At 46.1% G+C, this 16,709-nt stretch overlaps 1 protein-coding gene across 1 annotated transcript; it reads right to left on the bottom strand.

Moving 5' to 3' along the window:
• Nucleotides 1-2,398: 2,398 nt before the first annotated feature.
• RCN1 (reticulocalbin 1) lies at nucleotides 2,399-16,368 on the bottom strand. Its single transcript, XM_033121599.1, has 6 exons — nucleotides 15,848-16,368; nucleotides 11,138-11,331; nucleotides 9,943-10,121; nucleotides 7,968-8,028; nucleotides 4,724-4,923; nucleotides 2,399-3,561 (listed from the first exon to the last, which is right to left on the bottom strand). The coding sequence occupies exons 1-6, from the start codon at nucleotides 16,099-16,101 to the stop codon at nucleotides 3,454-3,456; spliced, it is 996 nt and encodes a 331-aa protein (XP_032977490.1). The 5' UTR covers nucleotides 16,102-16,368; the 3' UTR covers nucleotides 2,399-3,453.
• Nucleotides 16,369-16,709: the final 341 nt, after the last annotated feature.

A 16,709-nucleotide genomic window follows, 5' to 3' on the forward strand; every position in this document is an offset into this window, starting at 1 on the left:
AAAAAAATCCAGCCAGCCATTCACTACTTGGCTCCACAAGATGTTTTCAAGTTGAGCTGCTAATAAGTGGCTACGTAGCTACCGTTTTCTGGGCACTTCTGAGCAGGTATGATTTGTGCCATAGCTAACAAGGAACAGCTAAGATAATTCAAGCAGGTGAAGAAACACTTCAGGTGTTGCTGGCTTTCTAACTACATTTTTGTTACACTTGAATTCATTCGAAAACCTACAGTAAGAGACAAGAGGTACAAAATGTGTGTTCATGTTTTGCTTGGACAGATTTTGGCTCCTAGCAATTAACGCTTTCAGTCACATTAAGCATATAAATAATGCTTTGTGACATTACAGTATTTCCCATTACAGATCAATTTTGTAGCATTTGTTCATAATCAGACTTGAAACGTTACCTAGAAACAAAATATGTTTTCCTTGAAACAGTCAGACCCTATTAGAAATCTAAGGCTTTACAAATCACCAAGTTAACAGTTATATCCCCTAGCTAAGGTTTTCTTTCCTTAAATAGTGTTAAATTCAGCCCCAGAAGCACTAGTCTGTTTGAGGGTTTGCTTATGTGCACCGACTTGAAAGGAAAAACTTAGTGTTCAAAATTTAACATCTTACTGTATGTAGCTTAGTAAAGCAACCAGTATTCCCTTTTGGGGGAAAAATAATGTTAGCACCTTTTAAAAGTGTTATGCGTATAATTAGGTTACATGGTATTATTTTCTCATTTTTTAAAAGACAGGTTTTCATTGCTTAAAAAAAAAGTGTCAGCCTATTTCTAGGTAAGAAGAGGTATTCTCATTTCCTGACCACATAATCGTTCACTGTAGGGAAGCAAAGACATAAAACATGTATCAGATTTGGAGATTTGGAGCAATAAAACAGTGCCAAACAGCAGAGATTTTGGAGCCAGGAACATCTGGATTTGAGTTTTTGTCCCTGCCATTTATTTAATCATTGTGGGATTTTGGGCAAAATTACTTTTCATGCAGCAAATGTTTGCTAATTTCTTTTTTTCCAGAATTTTTTTTACCTGAGGAATATTCTCTTTGATTAAAGCTAACAACCTCTCACTCTTTTAGCAAATAATTACAGTACTTATTGTAGGCTAGGCTCCACTCTTCTAGGTCCTGGAAAACAGCAGTAAATAAGAGAGACCAAACTATTACTCTCATAGTGTTTATATTCCAGCTTGGGGAAGATGCACAAATATACAAACAAGATAATGTCAAATGGTACAGTTGGTTGAATGGTATTCCCCCCCAAAAATACGACTACCTCCTAACCCCTGGAATTTGTGAATGCGACCTTGGAAAAATGGTCTTTGAGGACTGGTTGTAATTAAGGATCTTGGGATGAGATCATCCTGGATTATCCACGTGGGCCCTAAGGCCAATGACGTGTCCTTGTAAGAGATGCACAGAGACGCGACACTGAGAGAAAGAAAAGGCCATAGGTGGTGGTAGAGATTGGAGTGATTGCAGACACAGGCAAGGAATGCCTGGAGTCACCAGAGCTGGAAGACGCAAGGGATTCTCCCGTAGAGCTCCGATTTCAGACACTGGCCTCCAGAGCTTTGGTTGTAAACCACCCACTTTGTGGTAATTTGTACAGCACCCCTAGGAAACAAATACAGATGGTAACACATATCAAGAACAAAACAAAACAGGGAAATGAGACAGGGACTCGAAGGGGTGCTATAGCTATGTGCCACAGGACCTTTTGGTCAACAGTGACTGCATGCAGGACGGTGCTAGCCATCTAGCTTAGGTGTGTAATAGGCTATACCATCTAGGTTTGTGTAGGTACCCTCTGTGATGTTGGCACAACAAAGTCGCCTAAAAGCACATTTTTCAGAACGTATCCCTGTCAAATGACGGATGACTATACTATAAACGGTTGTCTGGAAGGCACCGTTAATGAGGTACCATTTGAGTTCCCGGAGGCTGTGGCAATGGGTTTTCTGAATCTGAGGGGACACCACGTGCAAAGGGTCCAACATAAGAATGAACTTGGTGTGTTTAAGGACCAGAAAGAAAGTCAGTGAAGCTAGCTATAGGAGGTGAAGAGTGGTAAAAGGAATCTGGTGAGGTAGGTAAGAGGGGACCAGATCCTGTAGGATTTCATAGGGCATCGTAAGAAGTCTGGATTTTCTTCCAATTCAAACAAACCTATCTCAGAAAGATCTTACAGTTAAAATGACCTGTAGATTCCCTAATTGGCAGAGAGAAGGAAGTATGTATTTATTAAATATGAGGGTATTCTGAATACTCTAGTACTTGGATTTAAAAAACCTACACCCTTTTATAATCTTACTCATGTAATCCCATACCACTGTTTAATTCTAGATGAATAACAGTGTCAGTACATGTGAAGTCAACCACAGGACACAGCAGAAAATCCTCAGGGAGATCCTTTATTTCATTCACTTTCGACTTATAAGGTAGCATTTCGACCTGTAAAAGTTGTTTCTTCCAGTTCAGCCAATGGCTTGGAACATCACCTTGTTTGAATTCCACGGTGTAAATGGTCCCCAGGGTTGGTCCGAGGGTCATGGAACTACTGGGACTGTGTGCTGTGGTTCCAGCACCTCACTCGGCAGGCGTCCCTAGGATCCCACTCCCACATTCCTATCAGCAAGCAGTGAGGAAATGGGTTGTATTTCTAGTCACTTTTTCAAAGATCAGACCTACCTCCTTTACATGCCAAGGAAATTTTCTCAAGTATAATAACACGTTTACCATTTTCCTATAATTCTATATTCTTCAAATGCCTGACATTCATCTTTCCCTACCTCTAAAATTCCTTTCTTTTTCACATTATCTTTCTTGTTTCTTATTGTAAAAAACACAAAAAACAAAAGATGTGGATTTGTTGTGCACATTAGCAGGTCCATACAGAAAAACGCACAGAGGGTTTTATATATGATTTACAGTAACAGCTCAGAGTAAAGTTAAAAAGGAAGAATCGCAAGTATTAGACTTGTTCTGAAATAAGCCCGTGGAGGATGATACCACTGTAAGTAGCTTCATCAGAATTTTCCCTCACCAACTGTTCAATAGTGGCAAATGTGTAAAATGTGCAGTTAAAATACACAGCAGTCACTCCATATACCATCCCCTCCCAACCCACCCAACTTCTGAATAATAGGGCTTTTTCAAATTTTATTCCCCTTTAATGGAAAAAGCTAAAAAGTCTCATTTTAGCAATGTGTCCCCATAGAGTATTGCAATTTACCAAGAGTTTCATGTGCTTGGTGAGAAATCTTACTGAAGGAATAGAAATGACTATTTCCCAGTAAATATTGAGTGAAAACCAATTTTACCCCCAATCCGAGGTTATAAACTTGCTGTTTGGGGGACACAACTGCTGTAAATGAGACGAGAGTAGCAACCATCTAAGACAATAAAAGGAAGCCAAGACAGTCTTCCACATTGTGGTGAGTGTGCATCAAAGTTCATCATGATTTTTTGTGAGATCTTCCCCATAATTCGTAGCTTGGCTTCCAACAAACATGTTCCAGTTCTCTAGTATCTCCTCTTTAGTTAGTTTTTCATCCTGTAGGAGAGAAGAAAGAGCTGCGTCACAGAAGCTCTAGGAACTCTGAATAACAGTCTAGCATGAAGCTGTATGTTATTTCACTGATTTGCAACATGTAAAACCCTACACTTAATAATTAAGAAGCTGCATGGGGCGGCTGGATGGCTCAGTTGGTGAGAGTGCCAGCTCTCAACAACAAGGTTGCCGGTTCAATTCCCGCATGGGATGGTGGGCTGTGCCCCCTGCAACTAAAGATTGAAAACGGCAACTGGACTTGGAGCTGAGCTGTGCCCTCCACGACTAGATTGAAGGACAATGACTTGGAGCTGATGGGCCCTGGAGAAACACACTGTTCCCCAATATTCTCCAATAAAAAAAAAAAAGACCATAAAATGATTGAAAAATAATAACAATAATAATTAAGAAGCTGCTAAGTACCTCCTTGATCTACCAGTACTACACTGCAAAACCCCCAAATGGAATAGCCTCCTACTATACAAGCTGTGATAAAATGTATCTGATTAGTCCCCGAGGAATTCAGAAGTTGGAATCCAGCTCTGTCTGCAAGCAGTGCTGGCATTCCCAAAATGGGCCCTGCAGAATTCCACTCCCCTTTCAGGGCCTGACTGCAAAACTCAACTGTCTCCCCAGAACCTGGAGCACTGATCACAGTGGAAAGAGGTAGGACATTTTTCTCAATCTTGTTTACTTATTTATTTGGATATGTGTCAATAGATACTGAAGGGCTGGGCACCAGAGCTCGAAGAGGGAGCCTGCTTGCGGATGCCTGGGTTTGAACAGGACGGGCTTCCTTGGACCTGACCCATCCCACATGTTTGATATGTATCTGCTGACTAAAAAAATGAACAAACTTGTCCTAGGGCAATGCAGGGTGTACCTCTGAAATCCATGCCCTGCCCCCAGCAAACAAAGTCCTGCAACCCTAGGAAACACGAGTGAGTGTAAGTGTGTGACCCACAGCCGACTCCCCAGGAATGCCTTGGCCTAATGAGCTCACCATGGGTTATCATGGTACTGGGTCAAGTTTACAGGTCTCTAATGTAGGTCAAGAATAAGAAATGTCAATAAAGCACAGCAGCTCAGGCCAGTGCTATCACCAAGAAGCAAACAGGACCAATCTTAGGTAAATTGTCCCCAATCACAGAAGAACGTGAAATACCTTGTTTTTGTCCGACTCATACACCAGGTGCCTGGCCTCGGCCTGTGCATGGTCATAGTCCTGAGGGAGGATCCAGTGGCGAATCTCATCTTTGTCCAACTTCCCATCCTTGTTCAGATCCCGGAATTCATTAAACTGCTCCCGTTCTGACAAAACCCAGTCTGGCTCAGGGCCATTCTCCTCGTGGGAAAACATATCCGCTAGAAGGGAAGGTGGTTCTTCGTTATGAAGACAAGTCAAAACAAACCCTGACCTCCTGAGTTTTCGGAAGGGTGAGGACCAATCTAGAGACCTAACCCCAATATCCGGAAGGCAGATTCTTGGGAACAACAATGACGATGTGTCCACTACAAAGGCTGCTTAGTGCAACAGAAAGAAGTGAGCTTAGCAGCCAGAAGATGGAAGATGTGACGAGGATTGGGTTATTTAATTCACTGGCTGAGTAGTCTTAAGTTACTTTGTCTGTAAATGGAGATAATTCTTCACAAATCACAGGGTAATTACGAAGATCAAGTGGGACACTTTCTGTGAAAGCCCTATATAACCCAATCTAGTACTACATAGGTGAAAACTAATAATGATGACCAACATCAAGCACTTTCTATGGCTCAGATGCTGTATGACATACTTTACATACATTTTTAAAAATTTTCATCCCAATCCTATGGAGTAGGTATTGTAATTCCCACTTTATAGATGAAAACACTGAGGCACAGCCTTACCCAAGGAGCTACAGCTAATCTGAGCTTGAGGCTGCATAGGCTTGTGGGCACTCTGCTTCCAACCCACAGCCTTAACCGCCATGTTCATTCCTATTGCTGTTTATATCATTTCCAAAAGGCTTTTGCATATATTTGATTTCATCCTTACAATAATTCTATAAGATAGATGATTATCACTGTTTTATAAGATGACAGGGAAAGGCAAAAGAAGGCAAAGTTTATGGGTTGTTTGCTAAGTCACCAGATCTTGGAAAAGAGAGATATCCTGTGGGCAGTTTCTCTTTAATGGAAACACCGCTTGGAAATGTCAGGTGGTACAGGGAGCAGGTGGTGGATGAAGGTAACAGAAGCGAGACCCCTGGTTCAGCTCCAAGGTAGACCCACACCTGACATTTGCACGTTGTTTTTGAGAAAGAGCTGTCATACACATTGGCTAACTTGAACTTCATCATTCCTAGATGCATGGGTGCTGTGTTCCCATTTTACAGCTGAGGAAATGGAGGCTTATAGTGATTACATGACTCCCATAGGGTCACACAGCTAGTAAGTGCCAGGACCCCTAATTCCAGTACTGCTCCTACTACACCACGTCACCACCCGTTTTCTACTCATTCCCACCTGAAGAAAAGGCGCCCCCATGAATGAAGTCACTCGCTGGACAAGTCTATACATTGAGCCTCTCTGACTGCAAATTGCTCCAAATTCAATTTTCAAGCACAATGCCCCCTATTTCCCTTTCTGCCCAGTGTCAAGAATGGAATGTTGCTTTTAGGCAAAGCCATTCAATGAGTTTTGCCCCTGACTTGGCACTCCGTCAGTGCTGAGTTCAGGAGGGCTGGGAAAAGCACACACCCTTAAACAACAGTGCTGCACTGTTTTAATCAGTCAGCCTTTTCTGTCAGCCTAATTCCATCACCACTGTCAAGGGGTCAGCGGCTCTGAAACTGCCCTCGTACGTGCCACCGGGCAAGAGGAGGGCCTGCTGCTTGCACTGACAAGGGGACAGTCAGCCTTTGTTATTCTATAAACTTAGTGCCACGAAGATCACTTTAATTACTGTGGCGAGAGCTACCTGTTATACCACAGACAACAGGCTTCTCGGATCAAATATAATTTCTAACGATTAGAAGCTGTTTAGCTCTTCATGGCTGAAGGCACTTGTTCTTGGGGAAGGGGTGGCAAAGTAATACAACCACAGACCAGAGACAGACGGCAACTTGGGCTCTGGTTTTATGTTGAAAGGTAATTAACTGCTTCTATTAAATACGTGTACAAAAATTATATTTATCCCATTCCTCAAATGATTTGCCGGCTTTTGCCTTATTGAGACTTGGGAAAAAGAAGAGGTGCCATGAGAAAGCAGCCTGCAGTTGGAGCCACGTGCCAAAGCCCTGAAATAACAGCTGATGAGGATCAAATGGAAATTTCCACGTTGCCTGCTCCCGTCCTTTATGCTTGGAGGGCTACTGGGCTGCTGGGAAGGGCTCTACCCAGCAACGGCGGGTTCTGAGCCAGGCACATTCATCTGATCTCACCCGGCCAGTGCTCACAGCTACTTGAAAATGAACTTCTCAGTGTTACCTAAGTGGAGCCCTTCAGAACAAAGTGCTGGGTATGGTACTCCCAAAGAAAGGATCAAAAACGAAATAGCTGTACTATGGGGCAACTGTGCACTTTGTAAAAGGATTTACCTCTAAGAAGGACTGCTTTTCTGCAGGTACCGTGTTTCCCCGAAAATAAGACGTAGCTGGACCACCAGCTCTAATGTGTCTTTTGGAGCAAAAATTAATATAAGACCCAGTATTATATTATATTGTATTATATTATACCCAATATTATATTATATTATACTATGTATTATATTATACTATATATTATATATTATACCTGGTATTATATTATACTATATTATACCCTATATTATATTTATTATATTATATTATATATCATATTACATTATATTATATTATAGACCGGTCTTATAGTAAAATAAGACCGGGTCTTATATTAATTTTTGCTCCAAAAGACACTTTAGAGCTGATGGTCGGGCTAGCTCTCCTTTTCGGGGAACATGGCAGCATGGGCATATAAACAGTCCTGTTGATCACAGCTGTGTCTACTTAGAGTGTCTAGGCCCTGCTGACCCCGCTGATTTCAGTCTTTCCCGAGACTGTCTGCGCTAGCCTCACTGTAAATCTATGGGATCTCCAGTCCCATTTTGCAAAGGTAAAACTAAGGTGTGAAGAAGGTCACCTCTTAGAGCCGTGGGGCCAACTGCTGGCCATCCTAGAGGTAGGGGCCAGATTTCTGGTCTCTTGTCCACCGAATGAGGTCTAATAATTCCTCCCTGATATTGTACCACTAGGGCTGGTGTGACAAGTCCCTCCCCAATGGGAGGTCACAGGAGTGACACCTACAGACTTGCAGCTGTTTCTAAAAGAGACATCTGGACAAAGTAGCCAGACATGTAGGTGGAGGAATGTCACCAGCTGGGACCGCTCAGAAGTCCAGGTCGCACTCACCAATATACTCATCTTGATCTACAAAGCCATCCCCGTTCTTGTCGATGTCCTCCAGAGTTTCCTGGGAAGCAAAGAGAACAGAATGTGAGATGGCTATGTGCTCTCAGTACATCTTGGGGTTCTGACTATTGTCCTCCTTTGTGTGGCTTTTATGGCTGATGTGCTTTGTGACTTCTGGCTTGTCGCCTTACCTCCCTGGGCATTAATTTCTCATCTGTAGAAAATAAGCAGTGATTTCTGTCCTTCCTCTCCCACCCCACAATTTTAACAGCAGAACATTCTCTTCAAATGAAAATGTACCTGTAAGCCCAGAGGTGCTCTGATTATACCAGGAAGCCCTGCCAGGCCAACCATTCCCACCATGCAGCCAAATCACCCCCTGGAGTACCTGTAAGGCACCACTGGACCAGATGGTCACCAAGATAAATCCGTGCTAACAGGACTATGAACACCGAACTGGCGTCAGAAAAATGTGAAAGAAAAAATAAATTAAAAAATAAAACTATATCTGACTTTTGAAAGGATTATGTTCTGTATTTAGTACATTTGACTTCTTGATTAGGTATTTTGCTAGAATGAGTCCTCAAATGAGTTTGCTGTCCATTGTCACAGCAACTCAAAATCATCCTGGGTTGAAAAAAACAGCCAACCTGAGAACAGGGCCAATCCAGAGGCACAAAATTCACTTTTGGCTGATTCTCCATCTTCATCATCCTCTGGCAAATCAGCTATCACTAGGCAGATGTTGGATAGTAAAAAAAAAAAAAAAAAAAAAATGATTTTCAGAGCCACTGCCCAGTCCTTAGGGTCACGGTGGTCAAGAGTGGACCAAGCCACCAAGTGGATAACTAAAACAGTCCAGGGCTGATTATCCCAGCAACGAAGCACTTGGAACGGGCTCGGGTTATCTGCCCAGGCGATGGCATTATTTTATTATCGTGGAAAATGAAGACATTTGGGACTCCACAAGACACTGTGAGAAACAACTACACTCAGAGGTCTTACAAGCACAGCTGACCCTCAAAGCCTATAGCGTCTGAACCATTCACCCTCTGAAAACCCCCGCTAAGGGGAGCATCCTTTCCAGCCATGGCTTTTACTTAAAGTTTCTGTATGGTTTAACAAGCCAATGCATTCCATTTCAGTCTTTTTCTACGTGTTTCCCCGAAAATCAGACCTACCCCGAAAATAAGCCCCAGTTAAGATCCTCAGCCAGGAGGACACATTTAGTACGTTATTACAATGGTCCAGAAGAAGACATGACTATATTTGAATAAATGTAGATTGTTGTACACGAAAAAAATAAGACATCCCCTGAAAATACGCCCTAATGCATCTTTTGGAGCAAAAATTAATATAAGTCTTATTTTGGGGGAAACACGGTAGTTCCCTCAAAGCTGAAAGCTGGACAGAGACTAGCTAGCTGCTCACCAAACCCATGTCTGGGCATACATCTAAACTATATTTCCCAGCCTCATCATATCTAGGAGCCAGGGGAATGGAAAAGGAAGAGGTGTGTCATTTCTTGGTCAGAGCAGTAAAGGGAGACTGTGCCTTCTCCTCATTCCCTCTCTTTTCCTTTGTCTATCAGTTGGTTGTTACCAGGATGACCTTGAGACCACCACAGAATGGTGGAGTACAAGACAGAACTAGCTTGGCTACCTGATAGCACTTACAGGAGACCTGTCCAGAAGATCCTCCAACTGACTGGGACCATCTCCACTGGACTTGGTATAAGTAAGAAATAAGCTTTGATTGTGATAAATGGCTAGGACTGGGGGCTATTTGTTACAGCAGCTAGTCTGCCCTGACTAGTTTACTGGGTAGACAGGTATTCCAAATGGATTCCACTTCGGAATCCTTCTCCAATTCCGCTCAGGCTGAAGACTTTCTCTCTTTGGAAGAAGGGATAAGATTTTGGTGCAGCTTTCACTTTGGTCTTTTCCCAGCCCAGGATCTTCTTCTTTTATCTTACCAAAACCACAATTTCCTTCATATGCTCAAACTCCTCAGGATGTAGGAAGGCAGTGAACTCCTCCCGAGTGGCTGTCAGGTCACCATCAAGGTCTGCAGCTTTGAATCTTCTCTCATCACGTGGCAGCATCTTTTTAAAGGTGTGATGATCTGGAGAATCATGAAACTCTGCGGGGTTTCCTGCAGGATGTGTGCACAAATGTTTAAACGGGGCTGCTAAGGAAGGCCTATCCTTCCAGGTCACTCATCTTCCATGCCCAAATAGTACACAGGCGACCACCAGTCCTGTCCTATGGAGTTCTTTGAAACATTTCATTGCAGAATCCCCCTAGTTTCTGCCCTTTCATACCACCCCTTTATCCAGGCCCTAATGGCTTACTGGGGCATGATAGCAGTAGTTAAGAGCACAGGCCACACTAATGCCATATTTCTCTCCGCCAAACCTTGCTTTCATCATATTATTCTTTGATCCGGAACATTCAGAGGCTCCCTCGTACCCATGACATTTTGTCTAAATGTTCCTGCCTGGCTTTCACAATCTCCCTTAATCTAGCCGTGAGTGTGTGTGTCTTCAGTTCTCCACAGAGCTGTCCCCTCACTGTCTCTAGCACACATCCAGCGGGGCTGCACCTTGTACTTTGCATACACCCCTCCATCATTCCCCAAACGAGTGTGTCTTATAGCCAAACCCTGGCCATTGCTGAATGTATTGCTGCACTTTTGCCCCCCCCCCAGCTGACCCTCCTTCCCCACTCGTCTCTATTTCTCCAAATATAAATCCATTCTTCAAGGCCCAGCTCCCACACTGCCCTCCACCAGTAGCCTTCCCTGATGCCCCAGTCCACTTGGTCTTTGCTGTCCGAAACTTGGCAGCAATCTGAAACTGTACCACAGACACGCTTCCTTTGCTTTATTCCGTATGTGCCCCTGTGATCGCAGCTCAGGGAGGGCAGCAATCTAAGTCATTTTTCATCAGCCCCTCAACCACTCCCACTACCCACCGCCTACGACTTTACTCAGAGTGAGCAACTCAGTATATTCTAGTAAGCAGAGCAGGATGTTACACAAGCAGCTTCTACTTAGGAGGTTGTGACATCCCCCCGAAGGGGTAGATAGGATGATAGACTGGAGAGTCTCCCCAGAGAAGCTTGTTATGGGGGCCCCAGCTATGTAATCGCTCCTGTGGCACCTCTTACCTAGGTAGTAACCATAGGTGGCTTGTTTGTATTCTTCCCAGGAAATTTTATCGTCTTTGTCCCGATCATAATCCTTCCAGACTTTAGCAACATTATCATAGATGTATCTTTTCTGCACCCGTTTGATCCAGGTTTTCAGCTCCTCAGTGGTGACAAAGCCGTCTCCATCACTGTCAATTCGATCGACAATCTTTCTATAGTTAAAAAAAAAAAAAAACCACAAGGCTGTTATCCAGGCTTGTGTGATCCGGATATAGAAAAATATCAAACACCTGCCGAATCTCAAATGCGTAAACATGAAATCAATGACCTGCTGGTGCTGGCAAGGATTGTAAAGTTTCTTTTTTCCAAGGACTGTACACCTTTGCCCCAGCCAGTGCCAACGGCAGATGCTACAATGGGCCATGCCCCTTTGTCCTGATAAAGCTAGATGCATCCTCACAAGCCTTCTCAACACAGTACCCTGCAGACAGACACTACCAACGGATGAGTGCTGATTTGTAAGCTAAAACCTAGCAGTCTTCCCTGATATACTCCCTAGACTAATGGAAACTGAGACTGAGAAAAACTGAACGACTTTTCCAAGATTATACAGCTAGTATCTGGTACAACTGGGGTAAGGACCCATGTTTTCTGCTCTAGGTCCAATCTAAATGGAAAATTCTATGTAAACCAAAAGATAAGTAAGTTCTTTGTTTAAATAAAAAAAACAAAACAACAACAAAAAAAAAAACCTCACCACTTTGGACCCAGACTTGAAACTTAAAGCAGGAGGAGACCAGATCATGTTAGACAAAACATAAAATGTCAGGGCTGAGAGAGTCTTGACATCATGGAACCTATTCCAGAAAACTGACCAGCTGTAGGAGCCTAAACCCCGTTCTGAAGGTAAAAAGCCCTATGTCCACTAGTGTCTCCTGCTCCACAGCTGGCCCACGTTCCATCAATTTCCCACTGGACTTCACCGAGGTACCCCAAACGCTCGTCCAGGGCAAACTTCAGGCTGGGAACTCACCAATGTCCATCTCTAGGCCAGAGGTCCAAGCTCGAGATGTCATTCCCCTAGGGACCCTCAGAAACAACCACAAGCTATTTCTGCTATTTGAGAAAGGTTTACCCTCGTAGACCATACACTTGGGATGAGGCCACACAGGCCAATTAGGGATCGGTTTCTTTTCTTTGGGCTGCAATTCTGTCAACTCAGTGGCAAAACTTTCTAATTGTGAAAAGAAGTTCTGACTGGCAATTACTCTTTGATTAATTCGACGTGGGAAATGAATTCATTAGTACTTAAATTTCCATCTCCCACCCGGTACCTGGGTAGCCCCAGCTTTCTCAGAAAGGTGCAAACAGATTTAGTAATTAATAGCTTTACTGTGTCCTTTGTTTGCATTTGTAACAGGTCTCACGGCTGAAAGACTAAAACTCAAGTATTTTCAGGCTTCCTCCAGGAAACCATAGCCAGACCCAGCAGAATTCTTTCAACACGACAGTGTTTAGCCTACCTACTATGTGCCAGGCACTGCTCCAACCCTGAGGACACAGAGGTGACATGCCCATCAGTTATCCAAAGCCAGTTGAGGAACAGAATCTCAGGCCAGCAGAGACCTAATGTCAGACTGTGAATAACCTCTTTTGTGGAAAGGACAGCATCTATTTTATGCCAAATAAACATCCAGGGCATAGTCAGCCTGGCACATAATAGGGCTTACTGAATATTTGGTGAAAGAATAGGGATGATAGCCTCTCCAACAATCTCAGGAGTGTGATACTGGAAGAGGCAGCTAGGATGTGGATAAAGCCAAACCCTAGGTCGGGACACCTGGATCCTAGTCCTATGTGATCGTGGGCAAGTGGCTTGACTGTCGGAGTCTCAGTTTCCCCAACTATAAATTAGAACACCTACTTTACAAGCAACATCGTGAGGAATAAAAGAGGAATAAAAGAGAGAATGTTTGCCTTTCCTCTCCAAGGACCATAAACGGGTAGACGGAAAACTCAGCAAACACCTGGCAGGTAACAGAAAAGAACAAAGCCTCCAGGCAGAGCCTTCGGCAACCTGGAGATCCCCTGCCAGCTGCCAACAAGGGTGCCCGACACTGCTCCAGACAATTACTGTTCCATGGCAATAATGGTACGTGGGTGTCAAGAGAAACCAGAAATCGAGGTCTGTATGTGAAATCACTCAGATATTAAATATTGGCAAGTAATTTCCATTGTTTCTAAGTTTGTCACTACACACAGGATATGGGTCCCCACTTTGTAGCCCTTTGGCCTAGGTGTCTCCAGGGACCTTACAGCTGTCACATTTTCAGGATCAGATCAGGTGGTGGTGACAAAGCAGATCCAGCCGGGCTCCTCCTCAGCAGCCCAGACTGTTGCCCCAGGAGCTGTGGACAGAGAGGTGGCTTTGCATGCCTAGTGGTCCCATACTGTAGCCATTATTGCTAACCCTCTGCCCTCCCCCGCCTCTGGCCCAGATTTACCTTACAAGTGAGCGGTGCGTCCACTACACATCCAGTGGCTCAGGCCAGAGACCCACATGTCATCTGAGATTCCTTGCTCCCTCCTCTCTCCACCCCCACGTCGAGTTAAGAGTGAGCACGGACAGTTCTCCCTCCCACATGCTCTGGGTTCATCCTCTCCCACCAGCTGGACCAGTGTGCCTGGTTCAGGTGCACGAGGTCACGATCCTTCCCCTGATCTCCTCATCCATACCTCAATTATGTTCCCTACCCTACTGCCAGTCTGACTTTCCTAACAAGGTTTTAGGGTGATGACATTCAACCGCCTACAGGATAATATCTAATCTCCACCTCTCAGAGATCCTTTCTGCTCTCACCTTGGTTTCCCCTCCACTCCCACCTCCCACTTCTTCTGCACTGTCCCTTTATTGTCCCAACACCGCTCATCCCCCAGAACAGGTTTCAAGCCCTTTATAAGTGGGCTGTTCTCACTTCAGGAATGCCTCCCCTGCTGCTACACTTGGCAACCTCTGAGTCATTCCACAAGCTCTGATCATAAGACACCTCCAAGCCCCCAACCTGAACCCTTAGGGGCTCCTTCTCTTGGATGTGCTCACTGTAGTTTTTCGGTGCCATCGCAGCAATTACGCTAGTGTGTGCACGCTAGTGTGTGCTTGTGTATCTCTCCTCCACATTTGATTGTAAGTAGTTTGAGGCCTAGAGCAACAAAGTTTTTTCTTTGTACCTGTCACGTATCTGACTTGGTAGCTGGCACATAGTAGCTATTCAACTATTTGTTGCAAGAATAAATGAATAAAGTTAAGGTGTTCATACAAGGATCAAATGCAGACCCACTCTATCAGCCCTTGCTCTCACCACTAGGCTTACTCCTCACGAGGAAGATATTAAACTGGAAGCTGTGGGGCTGCAAACGACAGAGTTCCCTACACCAAATCCCAACCCCTGCCCCCACGGACAATGAAGCAAACGGCTGCCACTCTGGGCCACAGAATAAGTCACTTTTCAAGCGCCTCATAGCAATACAATGACCGAACTCATCAATGGCCCCCATTGTTAAGTCTCAAAGAGAAGAGAAAGTACTTCTCTGCAAAATAAAAGGTGATTGTTTGAAGGTGACTTTGAAGTTCAAAGACCTTTTTATCAGAGCAGGCAGATGGTGCACCTACACAATAGGTATAATTTAGCCTCATGTCCTAACCAACCCCACTGGCCACAGCACAGGCATGGCTGTGTTCTTTTTGATGTAGCAGGATATGAAGATCCTTCATCCCGAGGAACCAGGTTCCAGGAAGCAAAGCTATTGGTCTCTCTCCAGCCCATCCTCCATCTGGGACCAGGCTGGCTGCTGATTCCTCTGTACTAGAAGGGTTTTCAGATACTGTTGCATAATGCCCCAGTGTCTCCCCAGGGAACCTGTGGAGGATACTCTGAGAAGTCCCAAAGTTTTGTTTCCGAGGTCTAGTTCCTAACTCAACTGCCTTCAACTCAACGGTGAAATTTACAATCCTCCACCACACCATCCAGCTTTCTGTCCTCACTTGTCAAAGCACTGGGTACCTCTGCAGACATCTGCTGGAAACAAATTAGGGGACCAGTTTTCAGTCCCACCCTCCACCCCTTACCCCCAAATGCCCCTCCCTTCTTAACAACAGGATTTTTACATCCCTACACCAGATTTACCAAGAGAGTAGGCAGAAGGCAAGAACACCCAAGCCCCAGCCCAGGGACATAGGCCAGGAATCAAGCATCTCCTTCATCTGTCCCCTTCATCTTCTATCCATTTATGTTCATCCTTGAGACCTGCTTACTATAAGGGTCTCAAGCCCTTCTCCTCGGGAATGAGGGAGAAGAGAGCAACTGGGAGGGTGGGGAGAAACTTATGTCACTAAAAGGCCACCGTGGACAAACTCTTCTGTACGCTCCCCTCCCTTCTGATGCAACCAAGGGTAGGGGGCGGGCCCTCGCCGTCCTGGCTCCCGCGGCTGCTGCCACGTTCTCGCCTCCCCAGGCAAAGCCACCCCAGCGGGGTCGATCTCCAGGCAGGGGTACCGGCGCCTGCGGGCAACTTTGCCCCAGCCCCGCCACCACACCCGGCTACCCCCGCGCTCAGATCCGCGCGCCCGATTTCGCTTTCGCTTTGGGCTCGCGTCCCGCGTGGCTCCCGCCCGGATGGCCCTACGGGCACCTGCAACGCCCCCGAACGCAGCGCCGGCTGCGGCCTCACCCCAGCCTCTCCTTGCTCTCCTCCGAGGTGAGCTGATCGAAGGTCTTGGAGTCCTCCTTGCCCAGGAAGGCCTCGTGGTCGTACTGGAAGCTCTGGTTGTCCTCGGGCGGCCGCTCGCCCAGCTCCGAGTCCGGCCGTAACACGCGCTCTTTGCGCACTGTGGGCTTGGCCCGCAGCGCCCCGGGCGCTAGCGCCAGCGCCACAAACAGCCCCAGGGCGAGTCCCAGGCGGCGGCCGTGGCCGCCGCGCGCCATCGTCGGGGAGAAAGATCGGCGGCAGGGAGACACCCAGTGAGCGACCGGAGCTGAGGCTCGGGAATGGGGGCTGGGGCCGGCGCGGGGGAGGGGACGGGCCAGCCCCTCAGCCAGCTCCCGCCCTGTGCCAAAGCGCCGGGGCGCGCCCCCAGCTGCGGGCCGCGAAGCTTCAGGCTGCCGCGCTCACGCGCCCATTGGCCGCCAGGCTGAGCGGGGGCCGGGGCCGCCGAGCCACGTCGCCCGCCGGGATGGTGGGCGCGAGGCTCGGGTTTCGCCTCGGCCCCTCCCCGCGATCTCGTCGTTATGGGCGGGCCCAGGCCTGCTGGGTTAGGGACTCGAGGGCTTACACCGAGACAGGGAAGAAGTTCTTTGTCAAGCAACAGATGTTCAGGATAAAATTACCTCTCTTCCAGTTCCGGGGAACTGAAAGGGAGGGAGGCGCTGCCCCTCCTCAATGACCAGCTGGGAGCCCGAATCTCAGTCCCAGACCCTGCCTCAAGATGTGCTCTTAACCCAAATTCCGCTCCACTTACCTAAACTGGTGGTCGGGTTACAAACACAAGAGATAGGAAGGAGACCAGGGTGGGCCAGGTCCCCTAGAAACAAGG

Source organism: Rhinolophus ferrumequinum, chromosome 11, assembly GCF_004115265.2.
Source record: "Rhinolophus ferrumequinum isolate MPI-CBG mRhiFer1 chromosome 11, mRhiFer1_v1.p, whole genome shotgun sequence".
NCBI classification, from domain to species: domain Eukaryota; kingdom Metazoa; phylum Chordata; class Mammalia; order Chiroptera; family Rhinolophidae; genus Rhinolophus; species Rhinolophus ferrumequinum.